This window comes from Mya arenaria, chromosome 1, assembly GCF_026914265.1.
Source record: "Mya arenaria isolate MELC-2E11 chromosome 1, ASM2691426v1".
Classification (NCBI taxonomy): Eukaryota; Metazoa; Mollusca; class Bivalvia; order Myida; family Myidae; genus Mya; species Mya arenaria.
Genome location: NC_069122.1, coordinates 48,557,235 through 48,575,787, shown reverse-complemented (window position 1 = coordinate 48,575,787; position 18,553 = coordinate 48,557,235). Strand labels below are relative to the sequence as shown.

The following is an 18,553-nucleotide window of genomic DNA, read 5'->3' as shown; positions in this document are numbered from 1 at the left end:
CTAAGCTAAATACTCACCTGGCCAACTGACATGTAAAGTGATATATTTTGATAAATGATAACACGGCAGTATTTTAATTTATTACTGGACAGTGCGATAATGATAACGGACAGTAAAATGGCGAAAAAGCGATTTCGTTATCGTAGTTTCGTAATTTTGCATTTTCATTATTGTACTATCGAGCATCGCATTTCAGTCCAACACATGCACAGGTAATGGCCCTAATGGCTTTCCGTAATACGGATATATATTAAGGATTGAGTCTTATATTTGTGCGTTCATGCAGTATAATTACTCGGCCGCGATTTTTCAAATCCATGAAGCGCGCTATATTTTCTTATTTTGCGATAAAGCTGATTTTGGTTGAAGAGTTTCTGCGATGTTTGGGATTTTTTATGTGTGTTTTAAATATGCACGACCTACCTAGGTTTTCCTTACGACACTCCGCCTACAGAGGTCACTAAAGGGCGACGAGTTCATGCAATATGAACGACTATTTTAACATATAGAAAATGAAGTTCGTATGATTACGATCGTGTCTTCAATGTTTTAAAACGAATTATTATAAGAATTATAAGTTTAATTTGATAAAAAAACTTCAAGTTTAATACTAGATACATCACTATAATGATAATATAAAAAGTCAAAAGATTGATAAGATAGACTTCTTCGAAAGAATTTACGAAAGTAATGAAAACATCTGAATGTCTTATCCAAGATGGATAATCAGTACGTCATTCAACAGAAGTAATAAAATGTTGACTGCAAAATATTAGAAATGGCTTGTACATTCTCATAAATCTGTTGTTGGTAACAATTGTTGGTAACAATTTTTAGTAACATACCTTTATATTTCCATAGGTAGTAACACTGCAATGTCTGTATTTAGTACTCAAAACGTTGCACAGAAACGTATGTTTTCAATAGTTTTAAATTTTACTCTGTAGCTTTGACTACGTACGCTGTATAAGTTTAGATTATACCACTGCCATACACAATAATTATGTTTGATACGCATAAGAATTTGTCTAGAATTTATATTACAGTCATACTTCTGTTTGTAAATGTTGAAGTAGCCCAGTCGGCATATATAAACTTAGAGTGTGCAAATGTTTACACACGGAGTGTTAAAACAATTTTAAACGCTATGTTAGTTTATTGAAAGTCTTGTTAAAGTTTTGGAAACCCTTTTTATGTTTGAGCATTAATATCATCTTCCAAAACTTAAAAAAAAATGTTTGCAGTGTATCTGTATTCATTTTATCAAAATACAGCGCATTGCCTTTGACACTTGATAAGATATATAAGCCAAGCAAAACATTTACAATTTGATTAATGATTATTTTTGAATTTCGAATTCTTAATGCTTTTATATATTTACGTTTTACAAGAATACAACGAACACTGTCATAAACTATTTTAATAGTGTCTGTTCATAAATATACCTTAACGAGTGATGAATATTTTATAATCCTAAAGGTCTATTAATTTCGTAAATGAGAAAATGCGTTACCTTTCTATCTTGATATCCGACTAGTAATGTCGTTGTCGCAATCTGCCTCTACTGAGGTCAGTTAGCATTCTTATTAATGCCATTTAAGACGATTAAGAACATGTCGCAAGTTGTAAACTTTCGGTTGATTAGAGTGAAGGATAAGCAAATACCGAATAGAAAAGAATGAGTACAAGAAAGAAAATGTAAGAAAGTAAAGCTGAACTTTAATTAAGAATTCAAATTAAAGTGTAACTACTATTTATATAGTAGAATTGTTTTGTATTAGTGTACAAGTATTCCTACTTAATCGCAGTATCTACTAATTAAAAAATAAGAATTCGCGGTATAAACGAACATGTGTTTGGTCTTGCACTATTTTGAAGAAATAACATTTGAATTATTTCAATATTATTTCAAGTTCATTTGATAACTTTCTTAATTTTGATTCATGCGGACCTATTGTCCTATCTACTTAAATTACCAAAAAGTATTCATGACCTTCAGATGATGTTCATTTAAGGTTACATCCATACTCTTCAGTAGAATAATAGCGATAGCGTAATTTTGACTAACTGACGATAGCCTTGTAAGTTCTGGTAGTGGACAACTGTTTCATATTTCTACCGATTATTTAAATGAGTTTCTAAAGACTAAACTCAAAACTGTATGGCAACGGAACAGTACAATTACATAGTATAATTAACTATGACTTCAAAAGCGTGGAATTTTATCACATAAGTGGAAAAGGAGGGCTACCCTTATTAATTGTGTATAACAAATGATTTTAATGCAGACAAAGTGCATCTATTATAGAGCATATGGTAACAAATTTATCGGAACTGTCAACCATATCACGAATGATTACAAAGTCACAAGTGGTAGTGATTCTCAATTGTCATGCAATTATACGCATGTTCGTGAGTAGCAAATGTGTGCGAAATAGAAATATATTTTGTTGTTGAAACCTAGAAGAGCCGTCCGCAGCGGACTCTTATAAGCAACGAATAGTCTGTGTAACATGATTTTTATATTTTGAGAAATATTTTGGAACATCGAGGGCCGCTATCAGAACAGTTGGCAACACTTGATTTTACTCGTGGGTTTTACTCGGGGCCCTTAAATATATTTGTACTTTTAAATATCATAACGCACCAAATCACCTCGACGGACAATCAATGCGGAGGAGGTAATTTCGTTTCTGGCAAACATTAAGTGAGAAAAATGTTTCATGGCAAACAAATACGTATTTAAAGTAAAAGTTAAAGTAATACAACATATATTATTCTAGAATAACGTACCTCGATAATCGATTTTCGTTACGGAAATCATCAAAACAATATTTTGAAAGATAATCGATTATCAAGGTACGTTATTCTAGAATAATTTCTGTTGTATTACTTTTTAACTATGGAATAACCGTGAACACATACAATGTAGTTAGTCAGAGGTATGTAGTTAATTTTGCAGCACATTATGAACAGTTGGACACACTGAAATGATGCAGAAGGTTGTTTGCACTGTCACCAAAATGTGGGTAATGTGCTTGCACTAAACAAAATTGGGGGTTAAGGTACAAAAAATCGGCCAGGAAACGTGTACAATCGAGTAATAATCCTGACGTTTGGAAGACAGAAATATATACATGAAAGCACGGTTACAACATGCAGATATATGCCATATTTGCCGAGAAAATACGAAAAAATGAGTATATATTCAACACATTTATTTGTAAACGTTGCCTCCCGAGCCACAATCTGTTCATTAACTTTTTTATCTTTAAAATTATGATACCAAATTAAGATGTCGATTGAAGAATATGTTTCCCCACACACTGGACGTATTCATTTTTCAAAATTATAAAAAAGTCAACTTACCAGGCAAAACTTGGTTCCAGAAACGCTATTTATCAATCTAAATACGCCATTTTGTTTGCCATGAAACATTTTTTCACTTAATGTTTGCCAGAAACGAAATTACGTCCTCCCCCTTGGATAATGGGCAGAAAGCAGTTAATGATAAGTTATAGTATGGGTGTTTTATGTTTCTGTGTAACAAAGCTTAAACCCATGTGTAAACCGTTCCAAAGTAAATTTGCATCTGTGGCAAGTTTGTCATCTTAGGTAATGATGGACAGATGAGCAATTCCGTTGACTTCAGCCGCTATTGTTGTAGCTCCAACAACGCCTTAGATGATACTGGACAGACATGGGTACAGGCATTGGAACTGCCAAAACGATTAAATACCTCCAAATACGTTAGGGTTAAGGCAATCATTTAACAAAATTGCTTGCCGTAGATCGATAAAGCGGTTTTGTTGCGCTTATGATATGCATACCTTTCAAGTGGACTTTCGTTTATTTCAGCATGAGCGAAAAAATAATTGTCCAAATGTTTTATAAAGGCATGATTCAATGGACGTGATTGCGCATTGAAACATGAACTGCAACATGCACGCGTTTGGCAGGAAGAGTTAACCTTTTGCAGGTATCGTATCGATACAGGGGTATAATAGGTATGCAAATTCAACAACTTTGCAAGCAATTATTAGGTCTTTGTTTGGTGCTGGTACGGTGTCGCCAAGAGCGGCAGAAACCATTGGAAGGGAAATCCAGCGACCAACTATCTTAAATTCCAGCAGGAAACACTGATCGCGGTGTGGGCCATCGGGATTTAGTCGAATACACAGGAAACCTCTGGTGCAGACCCTGGTTGACCTTGGCGGTTGGCATTGGGGGTTAAGGTACAAAATATCGGCCAGGAAAAGTGTACAGTCGAGTAATAACCATGAAGTTTGGAAGATAGAAATTGGCGGTTGGGCAACTAAACTACTTTCCTGATGTTGCCGTAGTAGTTGCATGATCCCTTGATCCTCGCTTTCTAAGACTCATGATTGCCGACGTACTGTTTCTAGGTTTCTTAAAATAAATTATGAGACAATTGGTAATTGGAATGAAAGGGTTCGGGTTGATTGTCTCGTCTCTAGGCTGTTAATTGATACACAATTAACACATACCTATATAATTAACATTTTAATCACAAGTAGCGTGGTGTTACATGTTCATTTAGAACTGCAGGCATATAATGAGGATACTAATAAAGGTGTATGAGAAGTTCTGCTGCTATTATTATGATAAGATGAACTGATAAGATCTTATCTGTTAAAACACAAAAAGGAGAGATTATTGTATGGGTATTAAAAGTGGACTGATCATGGAGAAGAATGTGTGCTACCCTTCGGTAGAAAACCATGAATGAAAAGGAAGTGACGTCATGATTTTTCCGGAACAATCATGTAGGTTACATTCAACTACAAGTTGGCTTGGTTCTAATATTTGTTGTCGCGAGTATTCAGGCTACGGACAGCAGTAACCCTTTATATATCTGCTTATGAGGTTTAATCGTAATTGCATCAATTAAAGCATTTTATTTCGGGTAGCACTTTCAAAACTACCTACGTGCATTTGCAGAATGTTGTCTTTTTACTTGAAACATAACAAAAATGATAATTACATCATAAGAGAGCATACATAAACAAAGACATATGCTTTCATTTTTAATGTCCATCCGTTCATGACAGTAAGTTTTATTCGATTTCAGCGATATGATCAAGCCTGTGTTGTGGCCACACTCGGGGGAGGTCTGCCACATGGGTCATTTGCGTCGACGGGGTCAGGCACCAAATGAAAGCTGTGGGCGAAGCTCTCCAACCTTAGAAATTTAAATAAGGCAAAGGTTAAATATTTTGAAATTAAGCTTTTTTGGGAAACCAGGTGGTTAAATTTTACTTATATGTGAAAGAAACACGTCGCTTTGATATAAAATATAATTATCAAGGTAAAGATAAAACAAATTTTGAAAGGTATGTCGACATTGCAAGTTATTAATCAAGGGCGTGTTTTACCGTTCATAATAATTATGAAATAAATAATTACGGCAGCTCTTTGATAAATTGCTATTGGAATAATAAAACATCATAATTCCCAATCTCAGTAATACATATAGATTATTCTAACAGGACGTGTTTCTGAATTCCTGTATATGTCAAGTTTGTTGCGTAAACACGGATCCGTTAAGACCTCGAAGCGTTCAGTGTTTATATACCTAAAAAGTCGTAATGCACTTGGTCAGAAAAGCATTATAGCGTTATATTCGTGTTGTTATATGCCATCTTCGTACCCTAAGCAAACGAGGGGGCAGCCGTAATTCAAGAAGTGTCCCTCTTGGATGACCTTGTAACATTCTGCCTCACACGCTTGTTCCGTGGGATGCGCACCAACCACATCCAATATAAGCTGTATATCACATTTCAGGACCTGTTGGTCAACTGAAATTGAAAGATTTTAATCAATGTACTGGCTAATAACAACTCGCAATGGAAATAAGTTTTCTTTGTTTAACAACAAAATCACTTGAGAGTTGACACTTTTTTAAAAGTGTTAAAACATATGGAACACTCATTGGAAATTGGAAATCAAACCGCAGGAATCTCTCATACGTAATTTACGTATAACCTAAGAAACAGATTCCTTTAAAGATTTTGACAAATTGATGACATGTTTAAGGCGTGTTATTTTATTTGACTGTGTGAAACACATCTTAGATTCTTTATATCATACCCTTAGTTTTCACTTAGTTACAAAAACACATTTCTTCGGCATCTCAATGCTATACTTATCAAATCGTGTTTGTTTGCCTGCCACTTGACAGGAATTCACGCCTCTCTTTCATATCATACAGACATTATAATCATGGTATCTGTACGTTTACGAACTGACTTCGTATCATTGACATTCACATGAATGAATGAATACAAAGTGCTTCGGTGTCCATGTCATTGAAACCTTATTTTTGTATCTGTGTGTACAAGCAATACCAAGACATAGCAAAGTCAGTTACATTACATAAAATACCCCCTTGTACTGTAACCTAAATATGTTGTGTTTTAAACCCATCGAAATCTTTGAATCTGAAAATAGAATACCACATGAGGCGGTAATGGGTTGCGTTAACAGTGTTGTAACTACAATTGCTGTGAATTAAGCCGTGAGTATGTGGTTCTATGTATGTATTTTGCTCTACGTAAGGTTCCAGTGGAGTTTAAAAAATGTCAATTATTCATTATTATTAAAGATCAGGAATTGCAATACATTGATTTCATTCATGTTCATTTTCAATTTTGGCGAACGTTTAAATCACATGAAGATGTAGCAAAATAATGAAACAATGACACTTAGATAATTTCAATTTACTACTCAAATATCTTTATTTATACGGCCATAAGTCATATAAGTCATATTTTAATAAAACAAATATTTTATTTATAACTGTACTTACATATACTACCGAGAGAATCCAAAACGAATCGTGTTTTGGGTGCTCCCAGGACCAGAGGCAGCAGGCAGAGAAAAAGGTACCTCATTCTGGCGTCTAAAATAGTACATTATACCATTATAACAAAATGTTTGTTTGTGGCTACCCGACCTACTTTATACCATTTGCACGACTCAAAACAATTTTGGTCGTCTGTAGTGTCAGTGTTTTGTTCCAACAGAGGGGCGCTAGTAGCCAAAGTGTGCTCATTGCAGGGAAACAAATCCCTGTCTACATACTTAACCAAATCCAACACTGTTTAAATGTAACCTAGCACATTTGTTTTTGTTCGATTTTGGCCTAACTTTGTTTTATGTATTGAAGCATTTACTAGTTTACAAGACACATTAGGTTATGACATTCTAGTGTACGTGTATGATTACATTTTTAAATGTTTACCGAAGAGATAAACAGACAGTAATTAACGGTGGAGTAGCTCTTATCTAATATATTGTCGTTGTGTTTCTTTAAGGTGTTTGTGTCGAGGCTAACATCGTTCTGAACAAACAAGTTTTATTTATAATTTTCAGTTTCTGTACTTTAATCATAAACAAACGTTTGCCTTTTAATATAATTTAGACCGCATCGCTGGATTATTTTCTTTTAAAATCTCATTTATGTTAAAGCTATTTAAACGTTCAATGTTTATGTGTAATCTTATTTGAAGATTTGCATAACTTATAAATACAAAGTCAACAAAGAAGAGAATTTCTTTATAAAAAAAGAATAGCTGAAAACACAAAAACATCAAAACAAAATCCCTACCTTTATTCACGGTGTCTAGAGGCGTTATGCAGGCCGCTCTTCGAAACGATCTTGAGCTAGGGACCGACACACTTGTTATCTGTGATTACATATTTGGACAATGTTATATGGCGCAATCACGCTTTTCACTTGTGCATGTGGATTGTAGACATTTCGTTAGTGTCTATGTTCATAAGTATGCACTTAAGTTGACTCAATCTCCGATAACATGTCAAAATGATATCTGAGCATGTCTACTTAGTGCACTGTACTCGTGAGGCCCTTCTTCGTAATGTTTGTGTTCATTGAGAGTTAGTAGTCACGGGACCTTTATGCGGTTCGTTGCCTGGTATGTTACTACAGTAGGTTTCGATAACAGTATTGTACCGCCCATTGCTGCAATGAATACTCTCAATGGAGGATGTGAGTTTGTATACTTTTGCCGTCGGATCAGACCCATTCGTCGAACACGCCCCAGTGTTTATAACAATCTTCTTTTGTCGCTAAACGACTTGCCGTCATTAAACAATGTATGGCGTTGAGGACACTTCATTTTTTATTTATCATTATCTATTTATCTACGCGAAACTTATTTTGAAACCTTAAGATATAAAAATTGAAAAAAATTGTTTGTTTGAAATACTTTACGTTTCTAAAAATATAAGTTCCTTTTGGTTTATTGTAATAACTGTATTGATTAAAGTTTACAAATGATATGGTTTATGGCGGTATTAGTAGTAAAATGATTTCCTCGTGTTTTGCGAACTATATATTGGATATAACTTATTTTACGTCACTAGACGGGCTCTTACTGGAGTTAAGCACCATTTTAGGGGGCTTTTAGGGGCATGCCCCCACCCCAACCTCACTGAAATGTTTGCTTTCATCCATATGGTCTCAGGCGACTTAGGCGTATATTTCACAATATCTAAATGAGCCGAAATCATATCATAATGTGCGGCATAAGTACATAAAGTAATCTTAAAACTTTTCCAGCATCTTGACTTTATTCGTTTAAAAATGGACTGTCATTTCAACAAATACAATATGAACCAATACACTTTACTAGTCACACTTAGTCTATATATATATATATATATATATATATATATATATATATATATATATATATATATATATATATATATATATATATATATATATAGACTAAGTGTGACTAGTAAATTTTAAAACTTGTCCGCAATGCAAAAGGAAGCCTATTAATAACTTTTGAGAAAATGGTCAGCCATATCTTGTCTTCACCGACCACAAAGTTGTTGTACAGACTATTTCAAAAGTATAGAATCGTACTTGTGGGCATCGTCACGGAATCGAAGGTCTTGCAACCCAGCATACTCGGAAAAATGGTCATATAGGTTTGCGTGCAAGCGCATATTTCCGATCAGGTCAACCTGTCAAGGGGTTCATACTAGGGTTTCCTTTTCAGCCTATACGCGAAATAGAAAGGCTAGTCGTCGTCCTAATTCTCATTGCAAACACATCTTTCACCACATCAATGTTTATGTATTGATCACTGTGGGTGTTCATTAAACCAAGCCTAGATAATCTACCGGTGGTCATGGTTGACCGTAGATACGTCTTCATCCTACTCATGGTGTTAAACGAATGTTCCGCAGTAGAGCTCGAAACAGGCATTGGCAGTAAAATGTGGAGGAATGTTGTTCCGTTCGGCTGCAACATGTCGGGTTACCGTTCGCGTCTCTCAAGGCTTCTACAAGATCACAGGTTTTGTTATGTAACATCTGGGATAACGACACCAATCCTGACAGTACGTGCTCAATAGCCACGAGACCAATGATGAAGTCGAAATTAGTAAAAGCAGCTCTTTATGCCCAGGCTTTTGCATCACCATAGTGAAGTTTGCGGTCATCTAAGGTATCAACGATTGTCGTATACGACGCTTGAAAAATGTTAAGTGCGATTGCCATTGATGCCCATCGTTTTTCACAAAGCGAGTGCATTTAAATTCGATTGTTCAAAATTTGTTCCCTGCTTACTTGATCATTTGCGAGAGTTTCCTGAAAACGCAGCAGCCGTTTGCCCGAGTAATTAAACAGAAACGCTACTTCTTAAACGGTGTACATCATTTTTCTCACAAATGGCTCCTCAGACGCATGCATAATAGCCAGGTTTAGGTAGTGATCTTTGCAGTGAGTGTACAATTCTGCCGAATTCGCACTTGAACACCACGGAACTTTCCCGACATGTTGGATGCGCCATCGTAGCCTTGATCCCTCATTTTACAATGTCTACACCAGCTTTTCTCAAAATTGCCAATAATGCGACGGACAAAGATTCGCCGGTAGTAGATTCACATTCTGCAAATGATATGAAATTGTTGCGAAATGTCATTGTGACTTCATTTTTTATTTATCCTTATCGTGTTTAAATATGTTTAAACCAACGCCCGAAACAGACGGAGCACTGTAGTTCCTAGCTTGGATTCTAAAAGGAAATGGAATACAACAACTTAAAGCTAATTACTGTATTGAATGTCAATAGGAGCCCATGGCCATTCCTGATATCCTTATCAATGATATTGATATATGTCTTCCTTGTGATGACGTATAACATTTTGTATTTTTTTCTGTGTTTCTCTTTTTCTATGACAAAATTAATTCAACTCTTTAAGAGCTTAATTGTTACTTTTTTGACATGAAAATGTCAGTCTTAATAGTTGAGCATTAACGTTAAGATGTACTGAACTACAAATATTTTATGCACCAAGGCTCTTAATGATATCACAAGTTATTGTATTTAAAATCAGCAACCGCCTAAGAATCCATAAATTTCGCTAACTTTATATAATTACTATAATTGTTAACAAAATGTGTTTTTCCGCATCATTATTTATCAAAGAAAGGTGAAATAGGATAAACCTATGTAATGCCATTTATTAATATATAATATGTACTTTCTCGAACGTTTTTATGACTGCAAAAATCCAACCTTATTACTTTAGTCTATTTTTTGGGCAAAAAAAACGCACAGTGTTAATGTTGCGTGGCAACTGATTATACGTAAAATTAAACGCTAATATTTAAAAGTTCAACATTTCATTTAATGACTGATATCTCACTGCTTCAGGGTTATGAAAAACTTTTAGTAAAACACATGTTAGATATCGTATTGCATTAAACAGTCGCTGATCTAAAACACTTAAGAAAAATTAATAACCTGCAATAAAAGTATTACATGTACATCAAACTTTTCTCTTTTGTGTAAACTGTTATCCGGTATTATGACAGTACATTAAGAAATGTAACATCATATTTTATTTAAAGTTGAAAATGATACCTTTTTTATCCGCAACAATTTAAAAAACACTAACGTTTGTTCGACTAGTACATAAACATTTATTTTAAAATGTAAAGTTTAATGGCATCATGTTGAATAGCTAGTTATATAGTTCCATTCACTGGGTTGTGTCCAATTAAATGGTTTGTAACTCAATACAAAAGAAAATACAACCGTTTAGATATGATACGACCAAGAAACATTTATAAAAAATAACCTTAACATTGAATATTTGCCTGAACTTGAATGATTGAGAAATGTTATTTAAAACAACAACTTAACTTTAATTTAGTTCGCATGAAATCGGTTCATATCAGTTAAAAGTTTACGGCTTTTTGTTGTTTTGTATATTTTACGAAAGGCATTTATGCACAACAAAATACATATTGCTGATACAATTGTCTGAGACGGTTTCAAAACATGCGGTATAAATCATACGAAATGTCTTTGTATTCAGGATTTGAAACGTGTATGGGAATTGGTCTGATATTAATTAAAGCTTTCCGTTAAAAACAGTGAGGGTTTTAGTGAGGGTTTTATTATCATTTTCATACCTGATAATATTAATGTCAAATCCACCTTGAGTAGTCAAATGAATTATAAATAGTGGTGTTTTTAATATATGATACTGATTATGTTTCATGAAGGTACATGTATATTGAAAACTAAAGGAACTCAACAATTCAATACAAACAATAACGCATGTACAAGACGCACAAGGTTCGAGTTAAAACAATTAGGATGAAGCCTTTCATGATTAAAGAATGTATATTATGATGGTTATTTACGCAAATGTAATACAAAACCAAATTAGTCATTAACAAACAGAGGAGCATACTATTACCAAAATACGAGACAAATTAACAAATGACCTAAATATCAAACAAGTTCTAAATTAGAACAGTTATGGTCAAAATCTGTTGATGATTAGTTTCAGTTCTAAGAACATTTCTTAGTTTAAAACAGTAGACAAAAGGGCTGTCTAGAAATATAAACAGTGAAACCTAATGTTGTTTTCAATTTACTATTCTCGTTTTTAACTGAATTTGCAGTAAGTAGAAAATTTAAAGTGCAATTCCTCGTTGCCTTAATAGAAATAAAAATGACAAAAGAATGACAACCATATCTATCATGAGAGTTGAAATGATAGAGGAATGGTACCGTCATCACAACCATTGTATAATGTTATTTGTAACATGTTTTATCTTTTAATACATGCTAACGTCCTTAAATCTGCACTCTCACAGATGAACTGTTTTGACAACTTTTTGTCCTTGAATGAACCAATCTTTGCGTAAATATCTGGAAATCAGTGATATAAGACTGGTGACGAAATATCGGATCGCAGTTTTTAATATTTACGTTTGAAAATTGAACTTTTGTGCTTTTCGGCATAAAGCATTAATTTTCGACTGTAAATATGAAAAACTGCGGTATGTGTTTTTGTCAGCAGTCATATATCACTGGTTCTCAGACATTTACGCAAACACTGGCTCAATATTAGACAAAATAAAAAAAATGTGGTTAAAACGGTCTATCTGTGAGAGTGCAGCTTTAAATATACTAGTTCAATAACGTGACACTGGTGTCCTGACAAATGTTATGCAAGTTGTTTTTTTTTAAGTTCTGACCGTAAAGTGTAGGAGTGTATATCTCCAGGGCTCGATTTTTCTTGTTTTTCCTAAAACATTATAGTTATTAGGGTTCATTATAAAAAGAAGATCTGCTCCACAATACGTCGCCAATTGCTATCCAGCGCTTGCTTTGATGGCAAGTGAAATAAACACAAATCAAGATACTTTAGTAGAGCACTCCAAAATTAAAACAATTTGAATAATAGTTGGTTTTGTTTAATTGATTAATCAGTAAAATTTACTGTTGATATACTGTGAAATCATTAATGTTCGTGGGCATGAAATTTCGTGGTTTGCCGAAAAAAAACAATTTCGTGGGTACTTGAATTCGTGGATTTTCATTTTTGAAAAAAAAATTCGAAGATGCGATCGTCTGCATAATATCCACGCGCTGGCCCGTGATTTCCGTCTTCTACGTCACTCGATTTATGACACTCGCTTATGTGGAAAGACATGCCAATTAGTGCATATATATCCATGCCACTTAACGATTTAATTGGGAATAAAGGTAATAAAAGAAGATGTACCCTGATCATAAATACAGATAGGGGAAGCCATTGAATGCCAATTAAGAATTTTGCAAACTATGAAAACACCGAAAAGGTGCGTATATTGTCACGTTCGGTGCTTAGTAACCTTCAATGTACTAGTAATCGATTAATTATTTCATTAAATAAAAAAATCGAGTACAGACACTCATCACGCACATCTTGTAAACTTGGAGATTTTCATTAACAGCACACGTTTAAACACGTGCTTATAACTGTCATTTGCTGCATAAAACACATTTAATTGATTTGGTTCATTATTTGTTAAAGGCAGTTATAATATATTAACAGAATAATGATCGTTATACAGTGAGACAGGTTTTAACACTGTATACTGCGACCTCTGTAAATAATATACTAGAGTATGTACGTAACAAGGCAATTGAAAAAGTGAATAAAGGGTTTATATTTCGTGGGATCTTGAATTCATGGATCACCCAACCCACGAAAACCACGAACATTAATGCCCCACGAACATTAATGATTTCACAGTAATGCCAGTGTGTCTACATTATTCCAATATCCGCTTTGACGAACAGGTTTACTACAAGTTTATGGCTTGAGTTTGTTTATGTTTTTTTTTAATTCTAAACACAATAATATTAAAACAATAAGCCACAGGCGTTTGAAGTGATTCTTGAAAGACAGAGTTCAACGTAATATTTACACGATAACGTTTGTGTTAGAGACAACACGAATTGCCTGATGCATCTGATAGGGATCGAAAGCACGTCCTCTCGCTGTACAGGCGGACGGGGTACACTCAAAAGCCCCCCCTATCAAAAGCCCCCCGTTCAAAAGCCCCCCCCTATCAAAAGCCCCCCGTTCAAAAGCCCCCCCTCAAAATGGGCAAGTGGTTCAAAAGCCCCCCCACTAAAAAAATAAATACATATATATATATTTTTATAACATTTTTTTTAAATATTATGATGAAATTTAATATAACCATTAATATATATATATGTTTTTTTCAATGGTCACTTTTTTTAGTTTACAAAACTGTTCAATACCGTTAATTAATGTATAACATGTACAGTACTTTTTTACTTTTAAATTTTCAAGCAATTTTCTTCGAAGCAATAAAAAATATATTTGTTTTATTGTCATTTTTTAGGCGATTGGTTTACTCAATTTAGCAATATTTTATCATTAATTACGATTGACATTTTAGCTAATAAATATTCATGAGGTATCAATTATTTCAATAATCAGTGATGAATGTGTTAACTAAGCTTTGAATAATTGCTGTTTTATGATTTTATGTTGTTAGCTGTGTCAGATAATGATATTGATTGTTTCTTTGATCTGCTATTTTATCGAATTAGTGCAGGAAATTAACGTAAAATAGGGTTAAAATGTCTGATCTGGATCTACTCAATAAAATATGACAACATTCTTCAATTGGTTTAAACTTATGGAACAAAATTATATTGAGGGGGGGCTTTTGATAGGGGGGGCTTTTGATAGGGGGGGCTTTTGAACGGGGGGGCTTTTGATAGGGGGGGCTTTTGAACGGGGGGCTTTTGATAGGGGGGGCTTTTGATAGACACTCAGGCGGACATCCCGGGGTTGACGGTGTAACTGTTGGCGGTCATACCACCCGTTCGACGTCCTTAAGGTATCCCCTTGATTGTTCAATATATTTAACAGTGTCTCATGTGTATGTTTTAGGACAGTCTTACTGGATATTTATGTTCAGTCAATAAATTCAATTTACAATTCGACAACGAATTTAAATTGTAATGGAACGTCGTGACAGCGTGTTCACCATACTTTATTTAATAACTGCTTACTTCAATATAGATTGCGCGTATAATATTGTGTTGTTGTTTTTCAACCGAAACAAGTGTTAGGGTCAGGGGTAAATTTAGTGCAAATTTTAGTAAATTTAATATATGTTTATCTGAATTTCACATATATTTCTTGGCCTCAAATATGTACAAAGAGCATTCGTTTAGAGCATAAAAACACGAATAAAATATATAATAACTGTAATCATAAACACAATAATATATCAATGTTCCCCGGCATCCAGGAAAAATACGAGTTTTTGACGGCTTTGACAATCACCTTGCCGAGTCGTTTTGTTCGAATTCTTTGATTTCAGAAACATCCCAAATAACATGGATTTAGAAAGATAAACTCCTGCTGATCTTTGTTGTAAGATACTCTGTAAGAAACTTCGTTGAAGCGAATGAGTTGTTGGCTCCAGGTTCCAATAATTTGTGTAAATCCATGCTCCGTGAAAGACATTTGATATAGTGAACAATTTAGAAGTCTACGTTTTCGTTTAACGCTTTACACAGAATTATCAAATCAAATCTTAAGACTTTGAAGACGATTTTCCAATTTTGGAAGATTGAGTTCTTGTTGCCGACTTTAACATGGTAGTTAGTTGTGGTTTTAACTGTAAAGCACGTCTGTACACATTTTCAATAAAACGTTTGTTCAAGTGCCCATAAAATGTTGTCATTTTTAGAAATTTCCTCAACTACTGACGCCTTCTTTTCCAAACATTTTGAACAATACCGAGAATCTCAAATATCACATGCGATAGCCCAGAGTTTTCACTTATCAAAGCTAGTGGTGCAATCTGTGCAAGCATTATCTGACTTTTTGCTACTGAAAATAGGAGAAGAAGTGGTTGGCTGTATCACAGTATAAATGCTTAGTAAATGGAATGTTTTACTGTCTTAAAGTATGTTTGCCAAACCTCTTTGGTACACATCAAAATGTAATATAAAACATAAGTAAGAGTAGTATTTTTAAATATCAAATTTGTTTCCTGTGGTAAAAGGGCAACGTCTGACGCTGTGCAGTCATGTATATGTCAAATATAAGGGAAGTAACTTTGTAACTTAAGTTTATTTTAAAGGTTAAACATCACTGAGTTCCATGTACATCGTTGAAAAATATTATATAATAACATTCAACTTTTATTATGCAATTATCATGATGTGATTTGAAACTTTTTTGCATGAAAGCCTCTATTTTATTATTTCAGGTGTTCACCGTCGAAAACGGCGGGGGGGCAAATGTCCGCCCCCTCGAAAACGGCGGGGGGGCAAATGTCCGCGATGGTCCAAAAGGGGGGCAAACATCCGGGGGGGCAAACATCCGGGGGGGCAAATGTCCTAGAATCGAACTTGTCGTGTGACTTTCGACCACCTTTATATACCTATGTGATATTGTGAAGATTCAAGTGTTTGTTTCAAAGTTGTTCAAATTTTCTCTCAATTTAATTCAGATGAAACAATGCTTTAAATAAAAAACACACAAGCAGATTCCACGTATACAAACAAATTATAAAACAATTCTAATAAAAACAAGCCAGAAAATAATGCGAAGAATTTCCAGGTTCTCAGAAATATTTATTTTTAAAATGGGTGAGTGCGATCGCCTTTTTAATGTTTATAATATCCTCAGCAAATTGTCATTATTTTGTCTCATTTGCATTCTGCCTAAATTATGTTACAAAAACACAACTTATATTGGTCAAATACAGTTTAAAAAAAGTTTTAAAACATCAGGTACTAAAGTTGACTGAGTGCAATGCGAAATTAACACCACACAGAACTATATTAAATTGGTGTGCTAGATTAAATGTGAGGCTTCAATATTCAGATGGTTTCGATGAGGTTGTGGCGTCTAGCGCTAACGTCAGTTTGACCCTCTCAACATGTGCCAATTGGTCAAAATCTGTCAGCAGTCAGCCAATTATCATCATCATCATCATCATCATCATCATCATCATCATCATCATCATCATCATCATCACCACCACCACCACCCCCACCACCACCACCACCACCACCACCACCACCACCACCATCATCATCATCATCATCATCATCATCATCATCATCATCATCATCATCATCATCATCATCATCATCATCACCCCCACCACCACCACCACCACCACAACCACCACCACCACCACCACCATCATCATCATCATCATCATCATCATCATCAACATCATCATCATCATCATCATCATCATCATCATCATCAGCATCATCATCATCATCATCATCATCATCATCATCATCATCACCACCACCACCACCACCATTAGCATCATCATCAGCAGCAGCAGCAGCATCAGCATCATCATCATCATCATCATCACCCCCACCACCACCACCATCATCATCATCATCATAATCATCATCATCATCATCATAAACTTTACTATAACTTGAAGAAATGGTATCGGTGCCCTCGTGTAACGAGTCTATCGCCCTGGATCAGTTTATCAATTCTATAAAAGAACGTTATTGCAGTTGCGTATATAAGATAATGACAATTAATAATTTACAGTCAGTATTACGAGTACACATTTCAGCAGTGATTAGTTCGCTAAAGACCCTTGTTATTTTTATCATTTTCATTAAACTTTAGGCCTAGCAAGTGCTGCACGTCTGAATGATAATCTGAATTGAAATATACAGAACTCGCGATTTGCAATTTGATGTATTATTTGAATAACTCCGGAAGTGGGAGCATTAAATATTATGTCGCTTCTTAATAAAAATAGTACAAATAAACATGAAATTTAGTAACATATCTTTAAGACTACAGTTTCCAACAGCTGTGAAATTATCTGATCCGTCTAGTTACTAGCATCTTGGATCCATGTGCAAATAGTGGATAAAAAGTGCACAAGATTATATATATAATTTAAAATATATATTTTACTATAAAGTTATAAGTAATGGTAAAAAAATCTTTGAATGCAATGTGGTCTCCTTTTAACAAAAATATTGCATTTGATCAGTATATACTGAGCACACCACAAATGTTTTAACAAACGTGCGGTCCAAGATCTGAACTTGTCCCACTTTTGCAACCTGGCTTACGATACTAATTAAATACTTTTTATGAGTTTGTCACAGTACTAATTGAGTCATACAAGTCAGACAATATGCGAATTTAGTTATCCTTAGCTAACCGTTCCGGTTAGCTCAGTTGGTAGCTCAGAGAAACTGAATTGCAATCTGAAAGTAGTTTAGTTATATAGGCCGCTAAGCCGAGTTGATAAAGCGCATGACCTGCAAGAAGGGATTATCCAGTCCCATTTCCGTACTTGCTACACTCTTCGGAATGGGGAGTGTAATTGAAAAATATAATGTATTTCGGTACAAACCAGTCCCCAATTCGCACCATCAGAGCGTATATTGAAGCTGCTGTGTCTTTAATGAATAATACTATTAGCCCACACCTCAGGCCACCCAACCCACCGTTTCTAAGGTTCATGTTTGACTTAAAGGGACTAGACACCAAAATGGTTCAAAAATCGCCAAATACTGTATTTCTTCAATACAAGCCTAGCATTGCCAATGCGAGCTGGTAGGAGGCCGACAATACATCATTTTACATGATTAAAAGAAGAAAAAAACGCAAAAAATCATGCTGCTTTCTCATCATATCTGTTAATG

General features: G+C 34.6%; 1 protein-coding gene across 1 annotated transcript; it reads right to left on the bottom strand.

The window, feature by feature from the left end:
* Positions 1–5,035: 5,035 nt before the first annotated feature.
* LOC128240148 (uncharacterized) lies at positions 5,036–7,708 on the bottom strand. Its single transcript, XM_052956670.1, has 4 exons — positions 7,631–7,708; positions 6,830–6,922; positions 5,672–5,819; positions 5,036–5,203 (listed from the first exon to the last, which is right to left on the bottom strand). Exons 2-4 carry the CDS (start codon positions 6,912–6,914, stop codon positions 5,101–5,103), a joined length of 336 nt encoding a protein of 111 aa, XP_052812630.1. The 5' UTR covers positions 6,915–6,922; positions 7,631–7,708; the 3' UTR covers positions 5,036–5,100.
* Positions 7,709–18,553: the final 10,845 nt, after the last annotated feature.